The 12,751-nt window shown below is 39.0% G+C and overlaps 1 protein-coding gene and 1 long non-coding RNA gene across 3 annotated transcripts; both read right to left on the bottom strand.

Moving 5' to 3' along the window:
* Positions 1 to 1,196: 1,196 nt before the first annotated feature.
* LOC121764249 lies at positions 1,197 to 2,362 on the bottom strand. The gene is made up of 3 exons (XM_042160302.1): positions 2,233 to 2,362; positions 1,857 to 2,165; positions 1,197 to 1,414 (listed from the first exon to the last, which is right to left on the bottom strand). The coding sequence occupies exons 1-3, from the start codon at positions 2,360 to 2,362 to the stop codon at positions 1,197 to 1,199; spliced, it is 657 nt and encodes a 218-aa protein (XP_042016236.1).
* Positions 2,363 to 3,980: 1,618 nt separating this feature from the next.
* On the bottom strand, positions 3,981 to 10,058 carry LOC121765005. Of its 2 annotated transcripts, XR_006042688.1 has the most exons (4): positions 9,289 to 10,058; positions 5,289 to 5,357; positions 4,446 to 4,528; positions 3,981 to 4,352 (listed from the first exon to the last, which is right to left on the bottom strand). It is a non-coding gene; the product is annotated as an uncharacterized LOC121765005 (long non-coding RNA). The 2 variants fall into 2 exon arrangements; XR_006042687.1 differs by lacking the exon at positions 5,289 to 5,357.
* Positions 10,059 to 12,751: the final 2,693 nt, after the last annotated feature.

Here is a 12,751-nt window from a genome sequence, read left to right on the forward strand (position 1 = left end):
TGCAACTCATGCTTTAGGATAGGGAAGAGATTATACCTCAAGAGTTTAACTTGGTGGTGGTGGAACAAAAAGAATGGTGAAAGCAACTTCCTCCTTCTCCTCCTTCCTCTCGGCAATCTCTCTCGTCTCTTCTCCCTCTATCTCTTTTTTTTTTTGTGAAGTGTAAATGGTGAGGGGTTAGAGAGGAGGTTTAAGAAAGGAGTAGTGGGTGACTCTTGGATTTGTGGGAGTAATGGTAGAAGATGGAAGGTGGTAGGAAATGGAGAGTATCCTTCATGAGTAGGAAGGCCGTCGGCCATGAAGAAAAAAAAAGGAGAAGAAAGAAAGAAAAAGAAAAGGGTTTTGGGCTTGGTCCAACTTAATTTAAAACCATACTTGGGCTTTAAGCTTTTTAATTAAATTGGTTTTGGTTTGGGCTTAAATAAATTGGAAGCCCAAGTTAGAAAACAGTACTAATACTTGGTGGATTTAAAAGAAAGTCTAGGATCCAAATATTTTGTATTTAATTGCAGTTCAAATTTATTTTGAAAAGTCCAAAATAATTTCATACATTATTTTTCACATTTTTCCTTCGTAAATTAAAATTCACGGGTCTTTATTTTATTTTGTTATCTCGTTCTTCACAACCAAAATTAAAGTACGGTTAACGGCATAATTTATATTTGGTGTTGTTCCAAATATACTATCCCTTCAACCATTCCTCGATTTACGCACGTCGTTATCCATAGATAGAAAATATATATACCTTTCCACGTATTTCATTCGTCCTGCTAAAAATAGCAATTTCGTCGTCAATCTTTCAACGAGACCTTAAACGTGTCTCCCATCGTTCACAATTAGAATAAACACATTTCTTTTCACATGAAACACATAAAATCATACGATTTTTTCCAAATCACAATTATCGAGAAGCATCATATTCCGAAATAATTTTATCAACTATTTCGTTTCATAAAATTAATTTCGTATTTAAGGTACGGGCGTTACATGCTGAGATCAGGACTGATTCCCACCAGATCTGATAGAGTCCACCCTATGGCTTTCTTATTCTTTCTGAGCACTTCCAGTAATTTACCCTCTTGCTCCTGGGTCAGGGTGCTATTGACGAACACAGGAAACGTCTCATTTGCTTCTAGGTACGCATACTTCAGGCCTGGTGGAAGTGTCTTCAACTCCTTCTTCGGTGAACTAGTCTCCTAGGGTAGGGGTTTTTTGTCCATTTCACTTGTGGTTAACTCCTCTGGGTTTGGTAACTTTTCCACACTGGCCAGATGGGCTAATCCCCTTGACGTGGCAGACGTCAGATACTTACAGAATTCCACAATCGCCTCTGCTAGCTCTTCATCTGTCAACTCCAGTGTGTTCATTGCTTCACACCATCCTACCACCTCCTTATCAATGGAATGGCTCAGTTCTGAATTATCAATTTGTTACTGGAATAGCCTCATCAATGTTAAATATGAATAGCCTCATCAATGTTAAATATGAATTTCTCCCCATGATAATCTAGACAAATTGTTCTATCAAAACATCAATTATGGTCTTAGTGGTGGGTAGGATTGGTCTACCTAAAAGCACTCTGCTAGACTCAGCAGATTCATTTTCACTCATCTTAATCACTTGGAAATTGGCTGGATACCAGAAATCATGCACCTTAACTATCACATTTTCTAACACACCCTTTGGACTAATGCATGACCTATCCGCTAACTGGATCACCACCTTCGTGTCAACCATTCGTACTCCTACCAACTTCTTGTAGATGGAAAGCGATAAAACATTTATCGAAGCTCCTAGGTCACATATAGCATGTTCGATTCTTATGTCCCCAATTGAAATGAGCAAAGTGAACATACCTACGTTAGTGCGTTTTGATGGCATCCTCCGCTTCTGAACCACTGCTGAAATACTCTCTCCGATTACTATCTTGCCATTGTGTTTAGTCTTCCCGGCGATAAATTCCTTGATGAACTTGCTGAAAAGAGGCAGCTTCAGAGCCTGTATGAATGGCAGGTTGATTTCCAGCTTGCCGAAGATTTCCATGAAGTCCACTAGATGATCCTTCTTTTTTCTGACTTCCAGTAAGGGAATGGCTTCACTTGTTTGACCGTGTTGCTGGAATCTCCCTTGGAGGACTCTCCAGTCTCTTTCCTTACTTCTTCTTTCTCCAATTCAGTTCCTGGGTCTAGGAAAATGGGCCAGCCATTCGGGGTACCGGTTTTCTCAAGTCACCGATCTTGATATCATTCTCTGTTATGGCTTCCCTTATTTCTGCTTTTGTTGTCCCAGTGTCTTTCTTCTGCTGGGTCAGGTCATCTCCTTCTTTGCTCACATCAGTAGGTGTCCCTTTATCAATCCTCATTGTTGGACATTTGTACTCCCGTCCGGATCTAAGGGTGATTTGACTGATGTTAGCCCTATTGGGTGGCTTAACTGTGGCAGGTATTCTTCACACATTCCCACGCATTTCACTCAGGGAAGTGGCGATCTGGGATACTTGCTTCGCCAGCATATCCATGGCTGTCCTGTGTTCCACCTGAGCGTCTTGAAGCTTATGTACCACATCATTGTTGGACTACATAATATTCTGAAGGTGTTGCTGCGAACTGACCAAATAATTTACCATCTCATCGAGGCTCTTCGGCTGTCTGGAGCTGGGTTGACTGGCACTCGGTCCTTGATGGTGGCTAGGTCCGTGTCCCTGATTTGAATGGAAATTCCCTTGAGGCCATGATTGTTGTTGTACTGATTACCCGACACTTGATTTCCCTGGTAATTGGGTTGAGGGTTTGAGTTATTGCCTTGGTAATTCCTCTGATGGGGTGGTACGTATGAGTTCGCTGGATTGTTCTGATTCATGCTCTCCCAGTTAAACTGGTTTCCCTAATTCCGGTTGCCCAAATTGTTCTGTCCTTCCTGTTTTCTTCCAGACCAGTTGGATTGATGTTCCGGTGGATTCGAATAGTTGGTAATCTGCTGCTGGGGTGGTGGATTCGGGTTACCTTCAGTCCATCTAAAGTTAGGGTGATTCCTCCATGGGGCATCCCTTTGCTTCCCCGGGTTCCAGCTTCCATTCGAATTCCAGCTTCATATTGAATTTGCCTGGGCTTGGAAATTTCCTTCCGCTGGAGGACCATCGTATGGTTGTGGTTGCAATTTTTCTGGACCTGGCGCTTTCACCTTTTCTGGTGGGTCAGGTTGATTACTTTTCTCTATAGCACTTAAGAGTGCCTTCTCTAATCTGTCAATTTGAGCCTTCACCTTTTCGTCACTTTGCTCTGTTACTGCATTAGCCGATCCTCTTCTGAGAATGGCACGCGACTGATCATACGCCTTCTTTGCATCAATTAATCTTCCTAGAATCTCTCTGGTCTCGCTCACACGCTTCTTGGTGAAATCCCCCGCCCCCCCGCTCGAGGAGTTCATCAAATCCTTGGACTATGGATTTGCTCCTTCATAGAAGATGTTGTAGACCTCTGCTTCGACCATTTGGTTGTTAGGACATGAGTCAAGCGTGACCAATATTGGCTTAAAGACCCATCATAATCCTGTCTGCATGCCTGAATTTCCTTCTTGAGAGCATTAGCCTTGTTCGCGGGGGAAGAAGTAGTCCAAGAAAACCAATTTAAAATCTGCCCACATGTAGATAGAATTGGCCAGTAACCTTAATAACCATGTGTTGGCTTCACCCTTCAGCGCATATGGGAGCGCACGTGTAACACCCCGACTTTTTCTACCCTTTTATTGTGTTCTTGAAAGGACCGTCGTTTGTGCACTTGAAAATTTTTCGACCTTGTTTCTTTTGTCAAGAGAAGAATTTTACTTTTTGAGCCAAACAATTATTCTTTCCTAGCCCAATTTGAAACCCAATTGTTATGAGCTCAAAACCTTTTTAATTCTTCCTTCTTTGAGCCCAAAATTAGTCCTCTTAATCTTGATCTAAGCATATCTATCACTCTTCAATATCAAATCCACGATAGTTATCTCAAATCTCTCCGCCACCCTAAAAAAGAGGGATAAATTCTCAATTTCATATACAAACGTGTAGCCCATATATATCTCAACTACTCCATATCAGTTTCAAATATACAATTTACATGTGAATATATACACCCAAACCGTTCCACAAATTTTTACCTTTCCTCCAAATTCTGAGATAGCAAAAGGAGTCGGGCAGCCGTGAGTTTTCAGATTTTGCTCTACAAATTTATTCCTTTAAACTAGAGGTATACTCGTGTCTTTTTCTCCATGAAATTCTTGTTCATAATCATATAGTTCAGTAATGGATTTCGTAGAACACGGCTGAGATCTTTTTGAGTACCACATCAATAGTCAAAGCTTCAATTTTTATTCTGAAAAAATATGTTTGAAACCAAGTCAACACCAAATTCTTTAAAATCAAACTCGAAACTGAATGAATTTTAAAAGGGGAGGGGAAAACTTACCGTTTGTGAGAACGGTGCTGCACAACGGGAACGCCGGTGTCACGCCCGCATTTTCTAAGGATAGAAAACACGGTTGATCGCGACTAGGGGAGGGTTGAAGAAGCGGGGAAGAAAGGGGGAAAACAACAAAAATCAACAATAGCTCGAAACAAACGGGAATAGCTCGAATAAAATCAGAGTATCATTTCAACAATCAACAACTCCAAATGAAAATATCTCAACAATACACGAACATCAAAAGAAACAATATTTAGCGGAAGCATTTCGAGAGTAGAATAATGCTATGTATGAAGACACAACATATTCTAGACATTTGATAGACATTCTTCACTTTTATGCTCAACACCCACCGCGCTCGTCACCGCTCAACCTGCACATTTTTTTAAAAAGAAATGCAGGGCTGAGTACTGGATGCACTCAGTGGACTCATGCCGAAAATATTTTATAAAAAGATATTTCTCATGCCACCATTGAGTGGACCTTGGGGTTTTAACTTTAGAAATCGCTCAAGACACTAAAATCATTTCCATCGTAAAATTCGGTTGATCAACCATTTTCCCATAGCTATCTCCCATATCTGATCCATTGATGACAAGGAACGTTGCCACATTCCAAGTCACTAGACCGGCCGACACAAAAGACGGCTCACGATCTCCATAGGTGTACACTAGCCTGAATAGGGACTCACTCCCTAGACAGACCCGAATTCGATTATCCATTGATGGCAAAAGCCACATCAGATAGGTTCCATAGAATAAAACAAAACACGGCATGACAAATATTCATATCATTTCACATAAAAATATACTTAGGGCATAGCCCTTATTTAAAAAGAAAGCCCACCTTGTTCTCTTACAATTCTTAACTTGAAAACTCTCTCACTTCACCTTAACTCGCTTGCGAAAGAAAATCCTTTTGAAATAAAATAATAAACTCATCAAACTCAAGAAAATATCTAATTAGAATGCATGCATGCTACGTGTGTGCTCCTTTAAATCCCTAACTCATTTTAAAGGAAATTTCTAAATCCTCTTATACAAAAACTCGGATCAGCATCAGCGTGGGAAAATATTCAATTAACTGACCTAAATTAATTAACTCTATAAACAAGGATCTCCAACCCATCATCACGTAACTATCTTCTTCTCTCTCTGCCTCAACTTTCAAAACTCTCATTCTCTCTAAACCTTACTCCACACTACTTTATTTTTAACAATTATTTATATACTCCCTATCCGTCACAGAATGGATAAAGTCAAAAACTAAAAAGAATTCAATGTAACACATGTATATACTCCACTATACTACTACTATCTCTCCCCTCGTTCTCCCTCTATCTCTCACTCTTCCGTCTCAAATTCTCACGCCCTCCATCTGCTCTAATCAAAATGACAGCAAAACACCCAGCAACAAACTCTCTTTCTCTTCCGGCGGTAAGTCCTCCTCCCTTAATTCTAATTCTAATTCTAATTCTAATTCTAATTCTAATTCTAATTACGGTCTTATTTGATTTTCGTAAAGAGTAATTGAAACAACATTTGGGTTCAAGAGGCTAAAGATTGAAGCTTGTGTGAACTACCTAATGAATGATATGTCATAGAACTCAAAGTGTGGAGATTTCAGATTGGAGAGGAAAAATACCTTGCAATTGCAGGATAGAATTGGGTGGAAGAAATCATAGTCTCTCTCTACTCCCTCTCGGTTTCCTCTATCAAAATTTGGATGTGTAACGTGAAATATGTGGAGTGGTTTGGGTATATATATAGGCAAAACTAATAGATATTGATGGATTTGTTGGTTGGAGAGATTTTAGGGAGTAGGGATATTGATGAATAAAGAAAACGTGTAGAAAGGGTTTAGAAGAAGGGATTTATGTTGGATTATGAATAAATGGATATATTAAAAGTAGACCAATTGAATAAGGATAAATGACCTAAAAAAATTAGACAAAAGTGATAGGCCCAAAATGATATATCCTTCTATCGACTAACGAAACAAAGGCAAAAATTTTCAGGTGCACAAACGATGTCACTACGAGAACAAATAAAAAGGGTAGAAATGTCGGGGTATTACAATCTACTCATCTTAACAAAAATTTCGTCCCGAAATTTGCTTACGTCCTTCGAATGGTTCGCACCGGGCTTGCTCCAAAGTTTCACGCAATTCCAAGAAAAAGTTTCATGGTCCACCGGCCTTCATTCGCACTCTCGATCTCCTTGCCCCGTAGCGCCTTGACAAATTAGGGGTTCACCCCAAACTTTAAGATTCTCGTTCGTTTTCGTCACTCGGGAAAGTGATAGATTATCTCAACTTAAAACTACGGTTCCCGCGTATTCAATCTAGCCTATAACATAAGCACTCTATGTTCGCAACATACTGCATCATCTCACATCTCAACATCTACCACAATTAACGTCATACACACCACAAGATAAACACACAACATTTTCACATCTCATAGCAAAACACTTTCGCACTTCAAAACTTTTGAATTAAAATTTTCTTTACACTTTCGCAATTTCCTTAAAAATTTCTACATCTCACTTTTAAAGTAAAAGTTCTGACTCAAAACTAAAATGTACTTTCGCATCAACTTTCATCATTCGTATAAAACACTCCATAGAATAACGCATTATACTTTCACGCCTCATAACATAAATATCATCACACTTCCATAGCTCAATTTTCCAAACGAAAAATGTTAAAACTATTTTTCTTGAAACTCAAAAATTTTCGAACAATTTATAAACACAGTATTTTCCATTGATCAAGTCTTTTCATAAATGATAAGTCACCCCATTGCAAGACATATATCTTTTTATCACTATAGATTTTCATCTTCTCACAAAACACATATATACTTTTTTTCCAACCATAGCTCCTCTATCCCATTGTAAAACACACTTTGTTTTCATAACCATAGCTCTCCTACCCCATTGTAAAACATACTTTGTTTTACTAACCATACCTCTTCTATCCCATTGTAAAACATACTTTTTTTTTCATAACTATAGATTCTCATCTCCTTTCCTAAAAACTTTCTCATAAATTTTTTTCATAAAAATAAATTACCTCTTTATTGATTGAGCATGGCGAAGCGGGATGTTGAGCCTTCAATACACAATTATTATTTTATCTTCTTTTATTTTATTCTATTTATTATTTTAGTCTAGCGAAACGAGTCTAGACTAAGACTGAAAAAGACTCTCGGGTTCAGAGCGGAAAGAAAAATTGCTCTGATACCACTTTGTCACACCCGCATTTTCTAAGGATAGACAATAGCTCGAAACAAACGAGAATAGCTCGAATAAAATCAGAGTATCATTTCAAAAATCAACAACTCCAAATGAAAATATCTCAACAATACACGAACATCAAAAGAAACAATATTTAGCGGAAGCATTTCGAGAGTAGAATAATGCTATGTATGAAGACACAACATATTCTAGACATTTGATAGACATTCTTCACTTTTATGCTCAACACCCACCGCGCTCGTCACCGCTCAACCTGCACATTTTTTTAAAAAGAAATGCAGGGCTGAGTACTTGATGCACTCAATGGACTCCTGCCGAAAATATATTATAAAAAGATATTTATCATGCCACCATTGAGTGGACCTTGGGGTTTTAACTTTAAAAATCGCCCAAGACACTAAAATCATTTCCATCGTAAAATTCGGTTGATCAACCATTTTCCCATAGCTATCTCCCATATCTGATCCATTGATGACAAGGAACGTGGCCACATTCCAAGTCACTAGACCGGCCGACCCAAAAGACGGCTCACGATCTCCATAGGTGTACACTAGCCTGAATAGGGACTCACTCCCTAGACAGACCCGAATTCGATTATCCATTGATGGCAAAAGCCACATCAGATAGGTTCCATAGAATAAAACAAAACACGGCATGACAAATATTCATATAATTTCACATAAAAATATACTTAGGGCATAGCCCTTATTTAAAAAGAAAGTCCACCTCGTTCTCTTACAATTCTTAACTTGAAAACTCTCTCACTTCACCTTAACTCGCTTGCGAAAGAAAATCCTTTTGAAATAAAATAATAAACTCATCAAACTCAAGAAAACATCTAATTAGAATGCATGCATGCTACGTGTGTGCTCGTTTAAATCCCTAACTCATTCTAAAGGAAATTTCTAAATCCTCTTATACAAAAACTCGGATCAGTATCAGCGCAGGAAAATATTCAATTAACTGACCTAAATTAATTAACTCTATAAACAAGGATCTCCAACCCATCATCGCAGGAAAATATTCAATTAACTGACCTAAATTAATTAACTCTATAAACAAGGATCTCCAACCCATCATCACGTAACTATCTTATTCTCTCTCTGCCTCAACTTTCAAAACTCTCATTCTCTCTAAACCTTACTCCACACTACCTTATTTTTAACAATTATTTATATACTCCCTATCCGTCACAGAATGGATAAAGTCAAAAACTAAAAAGAATTCAACGTAACACATGTATATACTCCACTATACTACTACTATCTCTCCCCTCGTTCTCCCTCTATCTCTCACTCTTCCGTCTCAAATTTTCACGCCCTCCATCTGCTCAAATCAAAATGACAGCAAAACACCCAGCAACAAACTCTCTTTCTCTCCCGGCGGTAAGTCCTCCCCCTTTATTCTAATTCTAATTCTAATTCTAATTCTAATTCTAATTACGGTCTTATTTGATTTTCGTAAAGAGTAATTGAAACAACATTTGGGTTCAAGAGGCTAAAGATTGAAGCTTGTGTGAACTACCTAATGAATGATATGTCATAGAACTCAAAGCGTGGAGATTTCAGATTGGAGAGGAAAAATACCTTGTAATTGCATGATAGAATTGGGTGGAAGAAATCATAGTCTCTCTCTACTCCCTCTCGGTTTCCTCTATCAAAATTTGGATGTGTAACGTGAAATATGTAGAGTGGTTTGGGTATATATATAGGCAAAACTAATAGATATTGATGGATTTGTTGGTTGGAGAGATTTCAGGGAGTAGGGATATTGATGAATAAAGAAAACGTGTAGAAAGGGTTTAGAAGAAGGGATTTATGTTGGATTATGAATAAATGGATATATTAAAAGTAGACCTATTGAATAAGGATAAATGACCTAAAAAAATTAGACAAAAGTGATAGGCCAAAAATGATATATCCTTCCATCGACTAACGAAACAAAAGCAAAAATTTTCATGTGCACAAACGATGTCACTACGGGAACAAATAAAAAGGGGCAGAAAATGTCGGGGTATTACAGCCGGCGACGATGCCTGGAGCTCAGCGGCGACGGAGGGGCAGTAGTAGCTACGATGGATGCCTGGAGTTTCAGCAACGGATGACAGATTTTGGGAAGAGACGCGGCGAGTTTCAGCAGCTATGGGCGGCGATTACTGGTGCAGTAAAGAGAGAGCTGTGACTAGAGTAGAAATTTGAGTTTCTGTGAAGTGAGAAGAGAGGGATGAGAATTTCAGTATGTTTCCATTTTAATTTAAAGAGGAGAGGTCGAGAGAGAGAATCTGAACTTGATGATCTAGAGAGAGAGAGTTGCTATTTTGTTTTGAGGAGAACGTGTAGGTGGGGTTGAGAGTGAGTTAATAAATTTAGTTATATTCTTTCTGTGATAAAAGGGAGATACGCGTGGGTGGCAGGGAGTATATTTCTTTTTACTTATTATAATATTTTTGGGCCACTTCTTGTTTTGGAATATTTGGAATTTAAATGGAGAAAAGGGGTTAGTAGTGGGCCACTTTATACGTAAGAATAATGCCAATAGGTGGTGGGAGTATAATTTTTGGGAATTTATTCCGACATCGTGGTTGAAATACGAGGAGCCAACAGAGGAACTTTGGGCAGCCGCCGAAAGATCAAAAACTGAGAAACGAGATAAACGATTTTTAATTAGGGTGCATGCATCTTATTTATTTACTTGATTCATTGTGTTGATTTATGTGCTATTTAAATGGTAAAGGTGATTCCTTGCAAGCGAGACGTGATATCAAGGGAAGGGGAATAATTTGGAATTAAGGACTTAAGCGAACGAGGTGGGCTTTCTTTTTAAATAAGGGTTATGCCTTAAGTTTATTTTTATGTGAAAATGATATGAATATTTGTCATGCCGTGTTTTGTTTTATTCTATGGAACCTATCTGATGTGGCTTTTGCCATCAATGGATAATCGAATTCGGGTATGACTAGGGAGCGAGTCCCTACTCAGGCTAGTGTACACCAATGGGGATCGTGATCCGTCTTTTGGGTCGGCCGGTCTAGTGACTTGGAATGTGGCCACATTCCTTGTCATCAATGGATCAGATATGGTAGACATCTATGGGAAAATGACCGCAGTCACGAGTTTTACTATGGAAATGATTTTAGTGTCTTGGGCAATTTCTAAAGTTAAAACCCCAAGGTCACTCAATGGTGGCATGATAAATACTTTTTATAAAATGTTTTCGGCATGAGTCCACTGAGTGCATCAAGTACTCAGCCCTGTATTTCTTTTTAAAAATGTGCAGGTTGAGCGTGACGGGTGTGGTGGGTGTTGAGCAAGACCGTTGAAGAAAGTTAAGTGTGTAGAATGTGTCATGTCTTCACACGTGGTATATTCCTTCTCTCAAATGCTTCCGCTATGTAGTTGTCCTTCCTTTGAGTTCTTGTATCGTTGAGATAGTATTCATTTTTGAGTTGTTGATTGTTGAGATACTCTGATTTTATTTGAGCTATTCCCATTTGTTTCGAGCTTTGGTCGGGTTGTGTTGTTTTCCCCTTTCTTCCCCGCTTCTTTAATCCTCCCTTAGTCGCGATCAACCGTGTTTTCTATCCTTAGAAAATGCGGGCGTGACAGCACGTAATCTGTAATCCTCCTTAATCAAGTCATGGGGTCTCTTCTGAATACTGCAGAGCTTGCAAAACTCATGGAGAAATTCATATGAACACTCAATTTCCGCCCATAGAAATGCGGCATCACGGACAACACGTTTGTTTTGATGTCGATTGCCCACTGGGCCTGGTAATGACAATGGCTTGGAATGGCTCGCCATCCAGATGGGCATTGAGCGAGCCAATATCCGGATCGTTATCAATTACGTCCGCCATATCCCTTGTATTTTCTTCCTCTGTTTCTGAATTTGACTCTGGTTCTTTCTTGATCGGCGAGGTCGGGTCTTCTTCAATTCCTGAACTCAACTGGAGGGGGTCAGCTGTTGTGAACCCTGATCTGGCGGTGACAGGGGCAAGTACTTCCTTAGGTGGCCAGCTGAACTAATAGTCTCTCCAATTGGGCGTATAATTATAGCTCCCCCGAACTTTGAGCCTCTGCTCATAAACAGAAAAACAAAAACAAAAGTAAACAGAGTAAATTAACTATTTACACCAAAACATCGGAAACACAAATAACATCACCGAATCCCCGGCAACGGAACCATTTGAAGTAGCTAGAAAATGCGTGTGCAATTGAAATTCTCAATCCAATAGGTCCAGAGGATTCACTAGATCACAGGGTCTAGGAGATCATTAATCTGTCAGAAATGGTCGTTGGATACGCTTTTTTCGCTTCAAAACCTCAACCCACTATACTATTGGTTAGCATAGGGAAGTAAAGTATTGATCCCACGAGGACGAATGTGCTACGAAATTGCATTCAAAATGTTTTGGGAGGGTTTGGCTGCTGCCACGCAACAAGTGGGTCGAGTATTTTATACTACTAGACTTGTGAAATTAAAGCTAGATTACTCTATCTACTAGGTCTAGGAAACGGGCGCGTACGGCACATGCATGACTCAGAATGCAAAAATTAACTTATGGAGCAATTCAAACAAACTAAGACTAAACAATCTAGCACATAAAGTGGGGACCAAATTTCCCTAAATGACCAAGTTCTGGAAAAGCTGCAGAAAAACACAAAAGACAAGCAAAAAGCACAAACATGAGTAGATATGATCCTAACTACTAACAAACTTCGTCCTCTTCATGAACAAAATAGGAATAACAGAATGAAACAGAGCATCAATCATCCTGAAAACAGAGCAAGATCCATATCTGAAATTAAATAAGAAACTTAAGACTAAACTCGACTTATCTAAACTACTGGGTCTAGCAGATACGAGAATAAACAGTAAACAACCATAATCATGCAGAATTTAAACAACAACTCTAGATCCACCACGATTCACAAAAATCCCAACGTCTCCATAACCAGATCCAACAAATCCAACAACTATCCAACTGATCCCAACTCCGAACATCTAACAAACAGCAAATACGAAATAGAAAAGCAGCAAACAAACATC

Source organism: Salvia splendens, chromosome 14 (assembly GCF_004379255.2).
Source record: "Salvia splendens isolate huo1 chromosome 14, SspV2, whole genome shotgun sequence".
Classification (NCBI taxonomy): Eukaryota; Viridiplantae; Streptophyta; class Magnoliopsida; order Lamiales; family Lamiaceae; genus Salvia; species Salvia splendens.